Here is an 18,877-nt window from a genome sequence, read left to right as displayed (position 1 = left end):
GCCCGATAACAACGAACCTGTTGTTACGGAAATAGTATCTCCGCTTTATGCGTCAGTACCGATAACAAAACCATGACGAATATTAGTAACGAAAAGGAAAACCAGTTCATGTCACAAAAATTATAACAAGACTCATTAGGGAAAAGAAAAATAAATTTGTATTACTATTACGGTTGTCTAGCAAAACAAAACGTACTACGTGTCAGTAAGTTTTATCGTCCATGCAAGAGATTAGAAAATAATTTATGTACCGATTGTTTATCAATGTTCTATTTATACTTATACGTTTCCCAGCCAGATGAACGTATAACGATTAGAGGGTACTCGGAATGATTTACTGTCGCATCAACCCTTATGATTTAATTAGATAAATCATGGACTAACAGACCGCTCATAATCAGCTGATGTTCGTGCAATGGACATTGGTGATTCTCTTATTAGACTCGTGTCGGCAGTTGGCCAGGGAAATAAAAAATGATTTTTTTATACCTCAAACAAAAACTAATTGTTTTTATTGACCTTTTCCGTTATCAGTCTTTTTCATTATTAATTTCATGTCCACTTTGAAGGCGACGACTGGTTATGTCAATAATCGATCGAACGCCTACGTCAAAGACACCGAACGAAATAGTTTGATTCATGGCAAACTTCCTGCGTTCGATATAGGTGAACTTTTTCGCAGTGATGGCGGTTACAGTTTTTCCGCCCCCTCTCCTTTTGAATTTAAGTTCTAATTTCTCGTCTGCCTTTCAATTTCAATAAAAGACATTATTAACAATAAAAAAGGTAAAAAAAAAAATTGCACAATCAACGCCATCTTTTGGTGGGATAAATGGTGCACCTAAATTCAAAATTCGATCTTGCTGGCTTCCTTCCTTTTGCTACGCGTATAACGGATCGTTACTCGTTAGACACGCCCGAACGACTGAATGTCTCACGACGATAAGGCCGACCTTCTCTCTCTCTCCCGCCGTTGCAACCAACCTCTTAAAAAAAGAAAACAAAAAGAAAGAAATGTCTTCGATCAAGAGAAGGAAATAATAGAACACACAAAAAAGATGGGGTTCGTCGTTTTATTTCCATGTTAATTGATCCGTAGGTCTATAAAACCGAGCGCGTGAGTGACTCGAAAAACCTTATCCTTCTACCCATTTCTTTGGCAACAAATCCCTTCGAATTTTTCTGAACGTATATTTCTGAATTCTCAGTCAATCGGAGCAATACAATATTACGAGGCCACGGTCGAAACAAATCGACAACTTGCGAGCGACAGAAGGAGGGAAAATAACGGACCAAAAGCTATGATTATATTATATATATCAAATATAAATAGAGAGAGGGACAGAGTGACTATTGTCTATTATATAGTCTTACGCGCGCTGTAGTATTCAAATGATCGACTTCTATACAGCAGAATAGAACGACAAAGTCATTGTCTTCTCCTCTGTCTCATCCACCAGCGCAGATATTACATTAATGCCGCGGAACATTTAGCACGCAGCAATAAGTATTATTGCGTATGGAGAGAGAGAGAGAGGAGCGCATTTAGCAGTCAGCCATAAGAGAAGCCCGTTCAGTTAGAGCCAACCGAAAAGCAGAGAGTATAGACGAAGGTTTCCGGTCGAACGAATCTATAGGAGAGGATAGGATCTTATTTGTCAAGACGACAGCTAGAAAAGAGAGAGAAGCAATTCAATTATAATGACGTCCGGATACAACGGGTGAGGACACATGCGACGAAGGTTACAGAGAGACGTTTATATACGAAAGAAGAAGGCTCCCCAAAAAATACAGTGGGGGGGACAGGGGTACAGGAAGAAGAAGGAGGGAAAAAAAAATCAAAAAGGAAACCCAGTACAGAAGAATGCACACATTCGATAAGTATATATGGCCTATCTATTATATATTGGTTGGTGATTATATATTTCCCGGCTGATTTATAGATGCAATAAATCTGTTAACCGCGTAAAAACCTGTAATATTGCTCCTTTTAAATGAGGTATCGAAATTCCTTTTTTTTTTTTTGCGTCCACATGTTAGAAGTAAAATAAAATTATATCGTCTTCCTTTGATTAAAAGGGACGTTTCATTCATTATTCGGCAGGGGCTTCTTCCGCTGCATCCGCTGACTCAGGATCAGTTTCTTCAACTACTGCTGATGCTTCAGCTTCTTCTCCGGTTACATCGGTTTCCTCTTCAACTGCAGCCTCTTCTTGTTGAGTCTCCTCCGATGCCGGGGCGTTGTCTTCTTCCGCAGCAGGGAAGTTCTTCTCCTTCTGCTTCAACTGGTTCTTCATTTTCTTTGGGTTCCAATTCGACCGCAGCGCTTTCTTCTCCAGCGGCCGGTTCTTCCTCAACCAACTCTTGGGTTTCCTCTTCCACTAGTTGTAAGGTTTCTTCTTCGATCAAAGTTGATTCTTCTTCAACTGCAGGAGCTTCCTCTTCGACCGCAGTAGCTTCGTCTTCAACATCTTCGGCAGCTGGTTCTTCTTCTGCAGTCTCTTCAGGTTCTCCTTCCTCTGCCTTATTTTCTTCTTCCGCAACATCCTCGTTTGCAAGTTCTTCATCCGCCGTGGGTTCTTCTTCTTGCTGTTCCGTTTCTTCATCCACATTTTCCAACGATTCCGCTTCGTCAAATCCATCGACAGTCGGTTCAGGTTCAGGCTCAGGTTCCGGTTCCGGTTCCTGTTCGGCTTCGAGCTCGGATTCCTGCTCAGGTTCAGGCCCTTCAGCTTCCGTTTCCGCACTTATCTCTTCCTAAAAAGAAACATTTTGCAATGCAATATTTAGCTTGATTTTTATTTACCATATCCGATTCTGCGCAACAATCATAGATGTCACCTGAGATTCGTTAACCTCCGCCACCGGTTCTAGTGACATATCTTCGTTTTCGCTAAGGTCAGCGTCATCATCCCCATTGTCAGCTACAGTATCGCCCTCTTCCGGTGTGACTTCGATGATTACAGCTTCGTCCGGCTCCAAGCTGCGATCGTCGGGCGTTTCGTCGTTCGCTACAAAAAATGACGTTGCGGTCTCCTGCACACATCGGCGAGTTCATCCATCAAAAATCTTTTGTTTTTCGCCTCGTTTCGCCGATATTTACAATACGAGAATAGCAACACGCATATTGAAGTTGTTTTTAGTATAATACAGGGCTTTACGCTTTAGCGACTTACCGTTTGTTATCGTGCAGCGCGACTACAATGGACTAATGCGCAACAAAAGATTGATAATCAACCACAGAGACGTCAACACAAGGACTGGTGTATTGAACATTGACGCGAAAAAATAAAATAATAAAACCAACAAAAACAAAACAAAAAGAAAAAATTTCTAAAATAATAATCCAGCGGGGAAGATGTAAAAAGGTGGAAGGAATTGTTGTTGTCCTTTTTGTTTATATATGTATAGTAATCATGTTTTTTTTGTTTGTTTGTTTTTTTACTGAAAAATGAAATTTTCAGCATAGTGGCAGCAAATTGCGTATATGTTTGTGTCGTGTTTTCATTTCATCAGCATACAATGGGGGGTGGAAGTGTGGATGGATGGACGTTTGAATGGAGGTTTACGAGGGACGGCCACGAGCAAGAGGAAATGTTATTTCTAAAGCTAAACCCTAGCCCCCCCTTCAGCGTATGCTGCATCCACCAACATATAATATGTGATGTTACTATATAGTTATTGTTGTTCGTGAGAAACAACACACCCTGTCCAGCTGGAAGTCATCGCCAAAGTGTCGCTAGCGACAGGAATATAATAAAAGAAGAACGGAAGAGAGGGGCAAAATAAAGATATAGCTGTCCAATCATAATACACCAGCAGGCAGTACAACTCGGATATTGGCCAATCGAAATTTGTTACAAAAATCTGGTATAGTTGTCAAGCGAAAACAATTTATCTTTTGTTTTTATATATGTCAATATAAAAAAGTCAATTTTTAGAGTATATTATGGAGAATAAGAAGACGCAGATTGAGATAGAGATTAAAAGGAGAGATAAAAACGAAGAGCCTTTTAGGGATTTATAGTCAACATCAAATACTGTTATATGTAATCATCCATCATGTCTTGGAGAGAAGCAATAGTGAAAGAGAATTGACAACCTTTTCTTTTAAATGGGAGACGGATGTGGAAGTGTTCAGTTTAACTTTTCGAATCTTTCTTTCTTTTTTTTTTTTTGGAAGCTCACAATCCGATAGAATGGGTTATTATATTTTAAATGTCGACAATAATTCGGGGCGGGGAATTTTTTTAGAGTTTGTGATTTATAAAAGATGCCATTGATATCAATTTGACTTAATCCTTCATATTTCCGGAGGGACGTGGGAGATGAGAGCTAATTAAAAAAAAAAAAAAAGGTGTTTTTGAGGGGTGATCGTGTCTTCTAATTGTATGTCAATGCAAATTTGTCTCTGATTTTTTTCAAATGTTTTCATGGCTTTTGAGTGTTAAAACGTGGCGTGATGGTGATGCAAGAATTTGGAGGATTGCGCAATAACGAGGCGTGCGGCATTCACTGATTCAGGTGCGGGTGTTGGGAAACGACATATCCGACGGCTGTAAGAACGTTGGCTCGGGACTCTGAAAACAGTTGAAATAATTTTAAATGCCAATGGTGTTGGATGCAACCGACCCCATTTTTCAAACAGCATCTTATCACTTTAAACATAGGCTGTTTTGGGGGTTTTGTTTGTCTTTACATTGTTTCCAACTCGTCAAACCTGATAAATTAATCCCGACACCGATGGAGTCGAACAAAAGCCATGATTAGAAATGAGCATAGCAAATTTTCATATTTGGACGGCGCTCCATCGGTTCGTAATCGTCCAAATGAAAAATGAAATGCTCATTCAATGCTTTTATAAGTATAGTGAGTACTTGAGAAACAAAGGAAAATCTATTGATCAAATAACAGAAGGCAGAAAATTGCAGAGAAGAGGAGTCGAACCCTTTCATTGGCTACAAAGATGAAAGGGAAAATCATTTTTGCTATTATTAAGGTTCGACTCTTTTTCTCGGTAATCTAATTAAAGCTTCCACGTTTTAGTTTTCTTTTTAGAATCCAATTTAGAAGAGGAAAAATCGCAAACTAGAATGAAACTCACCTGTGTAATGGATGCCCGTCCTTCAGAACTGGCTTTTGAGGACGAAGCTTTACTCAATCGGCTATCACCACGTTGCTTTAAATATTCCTTGTCGTCAAAAATCTGCAAGCCCACACGTGATTGTGTCACTCAATTTGTGTTTCATTTTAAAATAACAAGATTCCACCGCCAAGCCCTTGAGAGCCTCTCAGATTTAATTAAAAAATAATATTTAAAAATCGAGCAAAAAAAACTTAAAAAGCAATAATGGCAACTCAAGATGAAAACTAATTTTTCGGTGCGGATGTGATTTACGTCAACACAAATGAAAATAAAATTTGGCCACACGTGATTTAAAACCAAAATTAAACTGGAAGCGTAGTGGCAAGTTCCGCACCTACCTGAAGAACTGTAACTATTAACACGACCCGTAATCTTAACATGTACGACAAGTTATAATTGATTATTTTAAAAACTTTGAATTGGCCAAAACATTTGAATATCTTTTCGCAAAGAAAAAAAAATTTATACCTTGACGTTGCCTCCGCCAGGAACGTGCTTCATGTTTACGATGGATCCCACTTTGGATTTGGCATTGTATTCGAGTTTTCTTGACTCAATCTTCTTGTCACCACCCCCTGGCTTATGGTTCGCATTCTCTAACGATCCGATTCTCGATTTAGCTTCGACCTGGACTTTCTTGCTCTCGATCTTAACATTTCCACCACCCGGTTTGTGCGTGGCATTTTCCAACGATCCAATTTTAGGTCTCGCGTTCCATTGCAATTTTACAGATTGGATCTATTTACGTGCAAATGTTCGTTAAAAAAACAAAGTTAAAACAAGAAGATAATCATCATCATCATCATTCAGTTGTAAATAGATATAACGCTTTTCTGCTTGAAAAAACTTAATTGCAAAAATTTGATAACAACTGGAGTTGCTCGCACTTCATAACCGACCGCTAGGTGGCTCTGATGCACAAAGATAAAGCAAAATTTTTCCACGAGGTGTTCCAAATTCGAATGCAAAATAGGGTGTTGTTTGTTTGTCAGTGGGAAATTTTTACCTTGACATCACCACCTGATGGGGTGTAGTTTTCGTTACGAGCCCCAATTCGGGGCTTAGCTTCGATTTGAATCTTCTTTGACTCTATCTTGACGTTGCCACCCCCTGGCTTGTAGTTGGCATTGGCCAAAGAACCGATTTTCGAATGCACAGTCTTCAAGTTGGGAGAAGGAGCGAAACCGACCTGCACTTTGTTCATGGGTACTTCTGCAATGCAAAAAAGTTTTATTTAATCAGTCGGATTCAGATTCTCTTTTGTTCTGTTTCAATCTAGGTTATTGATCAATGCATTCTTGATGGGCTCCCAAAAGATGGGTGAGTGCCAACTTTCATACTATTCTTCAACGATGTGCTTACTTTGTGCCATCTTTGATGGAGTTGTTGGGGACTCAGTCAATCTAGTATTGATGGGGATTTTACTGCTGGTCACAGATGTTCTTGAATTGGTTTTCTGCAATGTGTTGTTTAGGCTCCGTGGTTCCTAGGATCCAATAAAAACAGCTTTAGGCATAATGTTATTATCAGCTAGGCTTTTTGAAGTGTCTTATAAGCAACAAGGGATCCCCGGCAACTGTTTTTACTGTAATTCCTTTTCCAGCACCCCATAGGCCCTTCAACATCTAAAGTTTATTTACAGAAGATATTATTGATCTATAGGGCTTTACCTTGGCTTGGGTGCTTTCGTCAACACCACTGTCGTGATCCCCTTCTAAAAAAAAAAAAAAAAAAAGGAAACAGTTTTGTTAAGTAAATGACCAAACAAACTGTTCACTCTGCATAATTAAAAGCTTAAATGTTTTAATGAAAAATGTTGATACCGACTGTAGAGAACGTAACCGGCGTGATCGTACGGGGAAGATGCGCATAGTAGACGGGAATTATGTGGCTTTATAATCTCAGGGAATGAAACAAAAAAAAAAAAAATAAGAGAAAAGAAAACCCTAGAACCGACCCCGCCCACTGCTGGTCTGCTCAGCATAACCTCAACCAGCAACGCGCAAATAACAGTCCAACATAAAAAGGTGGTGTGAGCCACTGGATTGTGGTGGGAATCGTGTTTCGTTATGAATCCGGAAAACAAAGAAAATACGACAAAGGAATTTCAGTTTAAGGAGGGGAGGGGATAAAATCGATAGCCCTCATGAACTCAAGTTAGTTTTTAAACTGAAAAAAGTTTCAAACCAGCTTATTACAAAACAAATAGGGGAAAGCCCAATCGATGATTCGCATCTTCACAATAAAAAACGGGACCGGGACTCCCGCGCATGACAGTCGGACTTGCTCCCGCTCGTATTGATTTCATCCCTTCCTTTCCTAGAAAACTCCCGAACGATGTTGTCCCGCCATATCACGATTAAAGCGAATTTTCTTAAATTTTGATTGATTTACAAAATACTGGGCAACGTTTTTTTCTATCATCCTACGATAGAATTAAACAAGATCCACCCAAGCCTTTTTCTCAACTACCCTCTGGACAACCACAAAACTGGCCAATGAAATTCTAAATTCCCCCGTTGGATTCCCGTGGATTTAAACTCGAGTTATGCCAAAGCCCAGTGTTCTTTTTCTTTTTCCCTCAATATGTCCAGTGTGTCTCTTTTGTAGTGGGGTGTACAACTTACAGTACCGGACGGATGCTCCACCCGGGCGTTAGTTTGAGTCACGGGTGCGCATTTTTAGATCCGCGTTAGAGCTCATAGTAGTAAAGCGAAACAGAAAGACATAGTGAGAGACAGAAAAAAGAAAAGGCACACGTGGTTGTGGATCGGTTCCAGCACTTTAGAATTAACACACACAAAAATGCAGCTAACAAACAAACCATTTCTCCTCATTATGTACGAAGGTGGACCGTAACGACCTTTTCACACAAAAGAGTGGGTCTATTCATTTTTTTTTTCTCCCTTAACTGACCTCATTCTACAATGTAAGGAACGATAAGAACCCGTGAAAATTAGATTTCCAATTCTCAGACACACATACAAACGCATATATAGCAGGCCACACCTGGGAACGAATCGATCCGGAAGTATCGACAAGCAAAATACTTATTGGGAATCAAAGAAATGTGTTGTAGCTATTGAAAGAAACACGCAGATGGTACGACAATGGAAGGAAAGATCTTTGCACTTCGTCACGGCACAAAAAGGAAAAACATAGTTAAACGTTTTTAGATTTTATGTTTTTCCTTTTTTTTCCGCTATACTTTCTCTCGATTGTTGTCTTAAGCTCTTAACACACATCTGCGTAAATGGTACTCGGTATGCCGCGGCAGAATGCATGTGAATACATTGACCTCTTGCCAGTCCCATAGCCCCAAGCCTCGAAAAGGATTCTTGACGTTGAACTTTCACGGTTTCACTTTGTTTACGAAGAGTGATCTTTCATCGGCCGAACGCAATTTGCTAGATCGCCAGTGAAATTCATGTAAAAACTTCTATTCAGAAACTAAAAAGCAACTGTTGGCTAAAAAACTGAACGGAAATAGGCGCTAATTTTTATTACCTTGGGGTGTTGGCGATGGACGACTCTCTCTACTTTCATCTAGGGAGACGCCTTCTAAATCTCGGCGAGAACAGGTTTCGATGTCAGCCATGTTGTTTGAATTATGCCTTTCGTGAGTAGCAAAAGTTTCTGACAAACGTTGACCACCGACGTGAGAAAAAAGTAAACAACTCTTCCCGAAAAGTCAAAAGTCGATGAAGAATAGCAATCAAATAAAAAAGGGGGGAAATAAAACTGGGCCGAAAGTTATCACGCAGTGGCACTGACTTAGTGACTGATGAAACTTTTTTTTTCTCTCTCTAAAAGACGACGTCTCGGCATGCAACGCGCCAACGAATGGAGACCGACTGCGCCGGGACTTGCCGGAGAGAGGGAAGAGAGGGCTTTTGTCGGAGACTAGTAGTAACTAACCGGGAAGGTGGTGGGCGGCAGAACTATCTACCCCCACTATAGGGCGCTATAGTCGTCTACAATGGAGGTTCGACGTGCTCCGGCACGAAGCGCCGCCTCTTGTCTTGATTTAGTTTAAAAAAAAAAAAGCAAGTCACTTTTTTTTTTTTTTACTTGCAAGAGCTTTTACTATTTTGTTTTATCTGATTCTCTTTTTTACGTCTTCTTTTGTGTGACTGAGAGTGAATTACATTACATGAGATGTAATGTAAACTGACACCGTTAGCAAGCGATAGATTTCACCGAAAGAGTATTATCATGTGCGAAATGTCTTATTGTAACCATTGTTTGCATCGTCCGTTGACTTTTTTTTTGTGTAGTCGCACATTTAAAAACTGGCCTGACACATCTAAAACGTGTCTGACTGCTGTCCCGCCTTTCTTTTTTTTTCCCCTTTTAAATGACGTATCGTTTGATTGATTTAGTGTAGACGTCTGGAATGCCTACCATCCCTCCTTCTATGTCCTAACATCAAGGACGTATTTCTACCCCTTATGTTACCTGACACGTGTACAAGGTGCGATACTAGGACCGGCAATTTAATTTAAAGATTAAACTATTTGAATCAGTCGGAAAGGAAATCGTTTTAATCAGCTAGGATGTAATCAGCGAAAGTTTATGAACTCGACAAAGGACAAACTCTCCTTTTTTTTTTTACTTTTTCAAATGACGTGAATTTGACGGAAACTCTTGATTGTCTGACAGGGAATGTGTAGCTCGTGCACGCTTCGGTATTGTTGGGGGGAAAGGGCGAAAGGTCGTTGATCGCCGACAGAGGCAGCAGGGGGAGAATAATTATTTCGTATAGTATAGGTAGCTGGTCTCTCTTTTTCACATGTGAAAGAATACTGTGGCTCATTAAGTCGGGCTTGGTCGGTCTGATGTGCATCCGCAGTCCACGCCGCTGTCGTATTGTTGTGTTTGTTGCAGCATGGCGCCATTTGTGTACGCACATGCACAAATCTAGTGATTTTCTTTTTTTTTTTTTTGGTTCCACCTGTCCAACTATGATGGCCACATGGAATCTCGCCGTATTGTGTGTATGCAGTCGATACAAAAATACGACAAATTGAAACGCATAAAAAAAAAAGAGACACACTCAAAAATAGAAACAGCTCTCCGCTATTGGCGACGACAACCGACGACGAGCCGGTTGCGTGATTCGATCGCGCTATTTAGAAAAGAATTTTCACTCGGGTCGTGTCACGCAGTCGTTTGTTATTTTCACCCCTCCACCCTAACGATTGATTGTCTTCCGATTCATTTGCGCTTCAAATTATTCTAGAATTAAAGTGCGGATCCTGCCCGTTTGTCCGACATTTTTTAAAAATTAGGTTCCGTCCTTTTTACTTTCAAAGATAACACGGTCTATGAAAAATGCGCATTATTTAAAAGGATAGATAAAACTCGTGGCATTTGTGCAAACAACAGGAAATTGTTCTAGTCAAGGATGATGTCATTACCTTTTTCATCTTTTTTTTGTAAATATCGCTACTATTTATTATGTGCTCGCTATCGATTATTTACACACCCACTTTTTGAATGTTACGCATTGTACCGTCACTCTTCTATCTAAGAGCGTTCGACCATTCGACCCAGCATCGAGAATCCATTTGATTCAATCATCTTATACATATTACAGCATCAACTGGCTGTATAGTTATAGACCGTGCGCTCTGTGTGTTTGATCGTGTTCCCATGACAACCTCCACTTAAAAACACACGTCCGTTTCCGGACGCTGCTGTGTACACACACACACACACACACAAAGATTCGGTGCCATATCCTGGAACGAGGATACAGAATAGTATTCTTCTAATTATTCACTACTTCCTCTTTGATTTAAATGTGACGAGCGTGCTCATCAGACTTGAACCTTCCTATTATCCCCTATGATAGCATCTTGCTTAATGATAATAAATTCGTACAGCATCGCAATAGAAAGAAAACTGGCCATTGATTGGCCGTAGTAAAAAGAGAAAAAGAAAAAAACTTACGTGGTGGAGGAATGGCCTGTTTTTCTTGTTGTTGATCTTTTTTTTTTATTTCTTCTTTTTTCCTATATATTTTTTTTTCCCCTCGGTGTAACGATCCGCAGGCACGGAATAACGAAAAAAATGAATTCCGGAACCAATATATGTATTCCAATGCAAGTCCGCTCTCTTTTTCTTTTTTTCTTCTTGGCGCAAAGAAAAAAAAAGAAAGAAAGAAAGAACGAAAGTCAATATCCCACACGACACGACGGATTGTTTTGCTGTACTGCACGTCTCTCACGAATTCTTTTTGATCTATTACACGCTAACGTGTTTTGATGGTCATGCACGAAACTGAAAAGAACTTGCAAACGTGGAATTGCCGGTCAGGCCGACAGTGTCTGACGATAGGTAATTAACTTCGTCTCACGCTGATACGGAGCAGTGCTCGACTGTGCCTTTGACTGGTTGACATGAAAGTGTAATCGTTTGCCCGTGCGCGCGCTGCGGGAATAAAACGGAGTAGCGGTCGTCCAGCGTGACTAGTCGCGGTACATCATCCGAAAGTAGGTCGCACACCTATAGTCTTGGTTTTCTATACTAGATGGCAGCACATTTTTTTAATTTCCTGAAGTTTCAATGCTCTCTTCATTTTGTTGGCTTTTTTTTTTTACATCGGCATTCTCTGTTTTGCTTTGCTTCGAACGATTAATGATCCATCATGTCAACAACAAAGTCAGCCCCTCTCCCGTCGATACTTAAGGCCTTCTTTGGATTTACGACTTTTTGCCTGTTTCATTGTGTACGTTAGAAGAATCTTTTTTTCTAAAGCCCGCTTGAATTTGGAATGCCTAATCTCAATGAACGATGTTTACTACCTGCTAAGTAATCGAATGCGTATGTGGGGATTGGGAGGGGGGGGGGAGTTTCCCCATCATCCAGCAGCTGGATAGATTTTATGTACACATTCTTGAATTGCTCAACAACCGTCCGGTTTTTAAAAGCTTTGTTTATTTTTTTTTTTTATATATAATTTTCTTGGGAATCGAATTGTTTCCTGCAGAAACATATTATTGGAAATTTCAAATTTCTTTTCTTTTTCATGATGCTAGATTTTTTCCTTCGTTTATATTTTCTTGAGTTACCGACTTGATCATCGCCACCTCCTCTGGGATTTAAAACAGGTTGGACTGTTCCAATGCACCCCAATAATAAATAAATGTCATCTCATCTTTAGAATTTCAAATGTAAACAACTCGTGCTGCGTCTTTGACATGTCCTGCATACATATATTTTTTACTAGAACCATCACATTTATTTATAACCACCCTTTTTTTTTTGTCTCACGATTACAAAATCTGTTGAATGGTTCTTTGAACCCGTACAATTTGAAACTGGATCCTCCCTTTGATACAAGGTGATGGATGATGTCGGGAACATCTCAGCAGGTTCTTTTCTTCGAGTCCTTAGTTGCGTGTGTCTTTCTTAACCCTACTTCGATCCCTTTCAATAATAACAATCATGGCCGCCTTACCTTGTAATGGGTACGTTACTATCGTAAAACCAAATCTTCGTTTTTCTATTGAAGAAAGAGACGTCACCACGAAAGACGAGAGATTATTGAAGACTGATGTATTATATATCAACTAGATGTTATCTTCGATTTAAGTCGAGTCTGTTCGAATGCTATAATTTTTAACGTAACTGTTAAACTATTAACTTTGTGGTAAATGATTGGTGCTTGGGTAACGACCAGAACCAGTGCGCCGTTCTAGGGAAACGATTTTGTCCGTATCTGTCGTACCAACTTGAACTAATTTGTTAAACATGAATTCTTAAAGTATAAACAAGAAGAAGTTGAAGTATTTAAAGATTCTTGTATACATATTACCGACACAGTTTTAGAATGATGCTGATTTGCATAGATAATTACTACTTCCAATGGGCTTTAATACGATGAAATTTGTAATGAATAATACTAGTGACCACCTGGAACAAAGACCGCAAATTCAGGTTTCTCCCGACTGGTCTTTGAAAACCAATTCACAAAAGCTGATGCCAAAACAATGATGGTATTACTGAAGAAACATGCGATTTAGTTATAATTCAAGTGGAAAATCGTTTTAGAATATCAATTTTACCTCTTTGCCAATTATTGAACTGATTCTGAATGTAAACGCCCTTGTCAGTGAGGATTAACACTTAATGTTTGAAATTGATATTTGCGGATCGTGCCGCATGAATAATATTTAGTTTGTTGGAATAATTTTAAGTTTTATGAAACATAGCCAAAGGTAACAAAATTTTCTTTTTTTTTTAAAGGAAAATCAAATGGATCACGCGTTGCCGTTTGAAAGGAGATAAAAGCTTTATGAGTGGACCCCATTCTTCATGGAAAGTATAGATTTCACATTTTTTATGAAAAATATTTGAAATGCTTTCTAGTTTTTTTTTCGAAAACAACAGTCAAATGTAATCGATTGTCGTTTATTTAGGCTGGGTCAGGGCTGGATCCAGTTTGAAATTGCCCCAAAAGTCTGACATCCTATCATTCAAACCTGTCTTTGATTTTTCGACTCGAAATTTCGATTTCTTAGATAACTTTTCTGGCTAACCGACAGGCAACGACATCTATCAGAAGGCCGGAAAGTTAACTACCGTCATTCCAATTTCGTGAATTGGCTTTGTTGCTGTGCCATCACGTTGGAGGGACTTCCATCGGGAAAAACGCCGCCCTTACCTCCGTTTCAACACACCCTCACCACAACGAAGGTAGGCTTAGACATTCTTATTTTATCTTGTAGATCTAAATAAGCAACAGGACTTTCCAAATGTATGAGAGCTTGAATCAAATTAGGAAAAGTTGAAGCTTATTATAATTTGTATTGTAAAAGAAAAATATTTTTCTGCGTAATCTTTTAATATGCATGAACGTTATGGCCATATCCCCCATGTCCGTGAACATGTCCGTGAGCGTGCACGTTGTGTCCGTGGTTGTGTCCGTGGTTGTGTCCGTGAGCGTGCCCGTGGGCATGAGCGTTGCTGTGGCTGCTTGATCCATGGCTGATCACTTTGTTGATGCTAGTATAGCCAGAATGTCCGTGGTTGTGTCCATAGGCTGCGTTATGTCCGTGGCCATATCCATGTCCATGGCTGTGCCCGTGCCCGTGTCCACCATGTCCATGACCGTAACCTAATCCGTAACCTTATAGTAATAGAGTACGTGAAATTAAAGATAATCCCGGGTAAATTTCAAAGGATTACGCACCTCCGTGGCCGGCAATATGGCCGCCGTAAACGGTTCCATATCCAGCTCCATGTCCAGCTCCATAACCGTGTCCTCCATAACCACCATAAACGCCAAGATGTCCCTCGGCCGCTTGAAGATCTTTGCCATCTTGCGGAACAGTTTCCTGTTGTTGCACTGGGGCAGCTATGACTCCGGCAATGCAGGAAACAGCCAATAAAACCTTTGTGGGTCAATAACAAAGAATTTAGATGGGATAGTGGCCAAATGTTGTCATTCTTTTCTTTGGGCGCTATACTTGCTGATAGTTAGACCATCAGGATTTGTATTTTAGAGCAAGGTTTTTGAACTAACTTACTTTAAAGGCAATCATGTTGAAATTGGCGAGTAGAGAATGGAAGTAGAGACCTTGAGTGATCAGGTTGAGTATGAAACTTTCTTGCTAAAATCCCCGTTTATATACTGCTCGGTGAAAGCATTGAGAAAGAACGTTATTTTTGAATAGCATTTGTGGACAAGAAAAACTTACAGAAGTGGAGGGTTGAGTGAGTATCAGTTGAATTCTAAAAACAAATGGCCTATTCAGAATGAAAGAAAAAAAAAAACAACAACAAAAACAATGCAGCTTCATTTTAGTAGTTTGTCGCCTGACCGAGTTTTGTTCGACCGGAAAATAAGAAACAGAAACTTTTCATTTCCTGGACTGTTTTCGATCATATCTCGTGAACTCTCACGTTAATCGTGTAATACCAAGTGTCACATGACAATGCGAATTCGTTTTTTAGGTTTTTAAAAATACATTTTCCCCTTTCATTCAATCGCCAGTCTGGTACCTAGTCAGCATTGTACCCAAGTTGGCATGGGTTCTTGTAATATTTATTTTGTTTTAACGGTAACAGAATGTCCTAATAACAATGGAGAACACGACCTCGTTCTAATTGATTGGTGTGAATATTTAAAGCAAAAAAAAAAAAAAAAAAGCAAAAAACAAAAAAAACATTTTTAATGCGTTATGAATTTTGTATTAAATAAAACAAGTGACCAGGCCACGGAAGAATTAAAGTATATCAGTTACGATAAATAGAGATAGAAATGTATCATATTCATTGCTGAATCCAACAATAGCTTAGTAACCGTACGAGCTGCCATAGCGGTGGCCAGAATATCCGTATCCAGAGCCATAACCTAAAATATTTTTTTTAAAGATCATCAGTCAACGTTTTAACGCAAGCACCGTAGGATTCACATAATATGACAGTAGAAATTCTATGATTGAAATTTGCATACCTCCATAACCACTTTGGCCGTATCCGCTGTAGCCGTAACCTTTGTTGCCGTAACCGCTGTATCCACCATATCCTCCATAGCCATAGCTTGGGTAGCTATAGCTTGAGTAACCATAGCTTGGATAGCTATAGTAGTTGTAACCTTTGGACTTCTTGGCCAAAGTGACAGTCACAAACATCAAAGCGAAAAGAAGAAACGCAATCTGCAATCGAAAAAAAAATGGCAAAAAGGGTTTCTACTCGGGCACGATTAGTACATTGTCTAGTAAGATGAAATACCTTCATATTAGCGGCCATTGTTGTTCAGTCGAGACAATTTGTTCGTACTAATTCAACGATGCAATCGGAGGATATTGTGAAGATTGGTCTGAGATGCTCGTTCTTTTATACCACTCTGTGTTTCTATGTAGATACGGAGCATTCAAGATAAACCTGTTTAACTGACCTTAAAGGTGACAACCATAATGATGTCTAGTATTCAGATGCAACCTTACATGTAATTTGAAGGACGAGTGAAAGGGAATCTGAAAAATGCAATACATTTTTTTTTATAACGAATTTGTACTAAAAATCCAGTAAGCAAAACGTGATCATCTAAATTGATATTTTCGATTTTTTTCTCTATTTAGAAAGGTGTCGTGTAGCAGAACTGGAGAAACAAAAATTAGCGAAGAAAAAAAAAAAACTTATCCGCATAGTTATCTGTCTCTTCGTAAACGGGTTGATCTGTGCCGGACAGCATTTCGAAACCTGAAGGCAAAAAAAAAAAGGCAAAAATACCCGACCAGTCCGGTACCCGTTCATACCCAGGTACAACGTAGTTGCATATATTTTATACCCCGTCCGTCAAATTAAAAATAAAGTTTCCTCCACCTTTCAAGGTATTAACCTAGATACATTCGATGCCAAAAACAGAAAAACAAATGAAAAAATGAAACAAAAGCAGGTTCTTTCAAGAGCGCCTCGTTACGCACACACCAGCCACGGCATGATACCATTCCATACGTGGTTGCAGTCAGGTTTGTTATGGAAATCAAGTAATTATTTATGTGTAGCCATCGAATTATTTGTGCAGTCGCAAACACGAGGACACAACAAGCACCTGTTGCGTTGCCATAGTGACACGCCTTTCTAAGATTGTCTCTGAATTTCTAATATCCTGCGAAAGTGGTAAAGCCAATGTCACTCGCAATGTAACAACGCATGTTGCAAGACGTCGTCTCAGCTCTAACTTGCCACAGATTTTTACGAATGGCGAACGAATGTGTGGATCGAAAATCTGATATTATATAACACTCGACATGTAGGGCAATTTTTCTTCCTATTACTTTTAGATTTCTATGTTTTTATTAATTAACTTTTTTTCTGGGGCTCTTACTGATGCGGTTTTTTGTTTTGTGAATATTTACAACTATCGCCGTGATTGAAAAAAGCTGCAAGAGGCGATATAAAGCTATCTTGAAGATCAAAAGACTAACATTCGTCGTTAAAATACCGCATTTTCCCTAACCAATCAGCGGCCAATGCATTGGGTGCGAATAGCAGCCGTTCAAACTACAACAACCGGATAGACACACACACGTAAAAATTGTCCACCAGATATCATAACCACCCAATCAGTCCATGATAGATTTACCTAAGGAGTTGAATAAGGAGCTTATTAAAATAGATATTTAAATAAGTACTTTTGTGCAATTGGACAGCCGTGTCTACTATCTAGGCAGATTCCGGAACCGAAAACTAATATTTTATTCGCAATTACGTTTGACTTTGGCTACAGCAAATTGGGTTTAATAGAATTGCAAGTAAAAATTTTTAGCCCATAACCTTTTTTTAACAGTGCAACTCATTCCGATAGGTGGATTTCGTGCAACAAAAAGCAATTTATGGTGGTTTCAGAAACTCTGTAACAATTTCTTAATTCAAGTAGTCTGCTTTCTTACTGCGATTGCCCTACATTTCCGTAGATTCTTTAATTTTTTGCATTTCAGCCGTTTTTGAAACAATTGGAACAAAAGGACTATAGCGCAAAATATTTGTTCACCTGTTTTTGACGTTTATTGCAAAACCTTAAGTCCCACATAAAAACTAAGTCGATTTTCGTTATCTTCATCAAATAGAAAAAGTATTTTAAACAATATTTAGAATTTATCAAAAAAGGAAAAAGTGGGAGTTAAATTAACCTATCACAATCAAAAATTGAACACTGATTCCTAGAAAATTAGATATTATTATTTTTTAAATATTCAATTCATTTTTTCATCAAATTAGCCGTTTTGGAAATAGAATGCATAATTGTGCGATATCACGCTTGCGCTGTAGCGTGCTGGCGCACAACTTTGTTACCCTGTTTTTGACGTTTATTTTGGAAAATTCAAGGCCTCCGACAAAACAAAGTTAATTTTTGGGATCAGTGTTCAATTGCGAATCTAAATCATGTATTTTAAACTAAATCTAAAATTTAGCCAAAAATGAAAAAGTGGGAAGGCTATACCCTTATCACTTTTGTGAAAATCGGCAAAAAATGACATCGCTTGGAATTCGTTATAAACCGCCTAGAGTAATTAAAATTCAATGCTGATTTCGTAAAAGCCAATTGTTTTCTCGTAAAGCTAGTCTTTTTTTGTAAATAAACGAAATTAAAGTGCTGTTAGCAACAACTTCATGTAATCGTTTTTAACGTTTTTTTTAAAAACTATAAGCCCAAAGAGAAAACAAGCTCCCTTTTCGTGATTCTCGTTCAATTTTGAATCGGAATCATGCATTTTAAACTAAATCTAAAATTTAGCCAAAAATGAAAAAGTGGGAAGGCTATACCCTTCTCACTTTTGTCAAAATCGGCAAAAAATGACATCTCTTGAAATTGGTTAAAAATCACACATTATGTTCTTAATTAAATGCTGATTTTGGTTTGGTGATTTGTTTTCTCGTCAAATCAGCTGTTGCAGAATATACCGAATAACTTACGGTAGCGTTTTAGCATGCTAGAGCCCTAACTGAACTAACACCAATAACTCAAAAACTAACAATCCCATGTAAAAACAAAGTTGATTTTCAAGATCCTCGTTCAATTTTGTATTTAAACCATATATATTTGTTGCAATATCAAGGTTTCTGAAACAAAAAGAAAAAAAAAAAAGTTGGGATTATTTTGTCGGGCTTAGCATTTTGATTTGGAAGTCAATGAAACTCACCCATCTTAATCACAATTAAATGCTGATTCCTAGAAAATTATTCATTTTTTCATCAAATTAACCGTTTTGGAAA

The 18,877-nt window shown here is 38.8% G+C and overlaps 3 protein-coding genes and 2 long non-coding RNA genes across 12 annotated transcripts; 2 read left to right on the top strand and 3 right to left on the bottom strand.

Annotated features, from left to right (window-relative positions):
• Nucleotides 1-1,174: 1,174 nt before the first annotated feature.
• LOC116923778 (microtubule-associated protein tau) lies at nucleotides 1,175-11,547 on the bottom strand. Of its 4 annotated transcripts, none has more exons than XM_045173716.1 (7): nucleotides 11,102-11,547; nucleotides 6,817-6,860; nucleotides 6,509-6,632; nucleotides 6,153-6,358; nucleotides 5,615-5,884; nucleotides 2,842-3,036; nucleotides 1,175-2,757 (listed from the first exon to the last, which is right to left on the bottom strand). In XM_045173716.1, the coding sequence occupies exons 3-7, from the start codon at nucleotides 6,516-6,518 to the stop codon at nucleotides 2,197-2,199; spliced, it is 1,242 nt and encodes a 413-aa protein (XP_045029651.1). In that variant the 5' UTR covers nucleotides 6,519-6,632; nucleotides 6,817-6,860; nucleotides 11,102-11,547; the 3' UTR covers nucleotides 1,175-2,196. The 4 variants fall into 4 exon arrangements, with proteins under 4 accessions (XP_045029651.1, XP_045029650.1, XP_045029652.1 ...); XM_045173715.1 differs by lacking the exon at nucleotides 11,102-11,547 and adding an exon at nucleotides 8,654-9,078; XM_045173717.1 differs by lacking the exon at nucleotides 11,102-11,547 and adding an exon at nucleotides 6,970-7,081.
• Nucleotides 2,583-3,167, top strand: LOC116923786. Its single transcript, XR_006646754.1, has 2 exons — nucleotides 2,583-2,717; nucleotides 2,791-3,167. It is a non-coding gene; the product is annotated as an uncharacterized LOC116923786 (long non-coding RNA).
• LOC116923784 lies at nucleotides 6,409-18,263 on the top strand. Of its 5 annotated transcripts, none has more exons than XR_004394684.2 (5): nucleotides 6,412-6,466; nucleotides 13,400-13,849; nucleotides 16,240-16,420; nucleotides 16,492-16,913; nucleotides 17,044-18,263. It is a non-coding gene; the product is annotated as an uncharacterized LOC116923784 (long non-coding RNA). The 5 variants fall into 5 exon arrangements; XR_006646753.1 differs by having other exon boundaries at nucleotides 6,415-6,466; nucleotides 13,400-13,475; nucleotides 13,675-13,849; nucleotides 16,492-18,263; XR_004394685.2 differs by having other exon boundaries at nucleotides 6,422-6,466; nucleotides 13,400-13,475; nucleotides 13,544-13,849; nucleotides 16,492-18,263.
• LOC116923779 (holotricin-3) lies at nucleotides 13,941-14,805 on the bottom strand. Its single transcript, XM_032930316.2, has 3 exons — nucleotides 14,683-14,805; nucleotides 14,346-14,547; nucleotides 13,941-14,282 (listed from the first exon to the last, which is right to left on the bottom strand). The coding sequence occupies exons 1-3, from the start codon at nucleotides 14,695-14,697 to the stop codon at nucleotides 13,996-13,998; spliced, it is 504 nt and encodes a 167-aa protein (XP_032786207.2). The 5' UTR covers nucleotides 14,698-14,805; the 3' UTR covers nucleotides 13,941-13,995.
• LOC116923783 (keratin-associated protein 19-2) lies at nucleotides 15,324-16,039 on the bottom strand. The gene is made up of 3 exons (XM_032930320.2): nucleotides 15,890-16,039; nucleotides 15,612-15,813; nucleotides 15,324-15,509 (listed from the first exon to the last, which is right to left on the bottom strand). The coding sequence occupies exons 1-3, from the start codon at nucleotides 15,905-15,907 to the stop codon at nucleotides 15,451-15,453; spliced, it is 279 nt and encodes a 92-aa protein (XP_032786211.1). The 5' UTR covers nucleotides 15,908-16,039; the 3' UTR covers nucleotides 15,324-15,450.
• Nucleotides 18,264-18,877: the final 614 nt, after the last annotated feature.

The sequence above is a fragment of the Daphnia magna genome, linkage group LG5 (genome assembly GCF_020631705.1).
Source record: "Daphnia magna isolate NIES linkage group LG5, ASM2063170v1.1, whole genome shotgun sequence".
Classification (NCBI taxonomy): domain Eukaryota; kingdom Metazoa; phylum Arthropoda; class Branchiopoda; order Diplostraca; family Daphniidae; genus Daphnia; species Daphnia magna.
The sequence above is the reverse complement of the archived record's forward strand: the minus strand, read 5'-3'. Positions and strand labels throughout refer to the sequence as shown.

Bases quoted from the DNA above. Each gene is read 5' to 3' on its own strand.
- LOC116923783 (XM_032930320.2), bottom strand. The intron at 15,510-15,611 runs GTATGCAAATTT...AAAATATTTTAG, and splicing joins CGGCCAAAGTGGTTATGGAG to GTTATGGCTCTGGATACGGA.
- LOC116923779 (XM_032930316.2), bottom strand. The intron at 14,283-14,345 runs GTGCGTAATCCT...TATTACTATAAG, and splicing joins CCATATTGCCGGCCACGGAG to GTTACGGATTAGGTTACGGT.
- LOC116923778 (XM_045173715.1), bottom strand. From the start codon at position 8,744: ATGGCTGACATCGAAACCTGTTCTCGCCGAGATTTAGAAGGCGTCTCC. The intron at 6,861-8,653 runs GTAATAAAAATT...TTTTTTTTTTAG, and splicing joins TCCATCGCCAACACCCCAAG to AAGGGGATCACGACAGTGGT. The intron at 6,633-6,816 runs GTAAAGCCCTAT...ATTGGATCCTAG, and splicing joins ACGAAAGCACCCAAGCCAAG to GAACCACGGAGCCTAAACAA.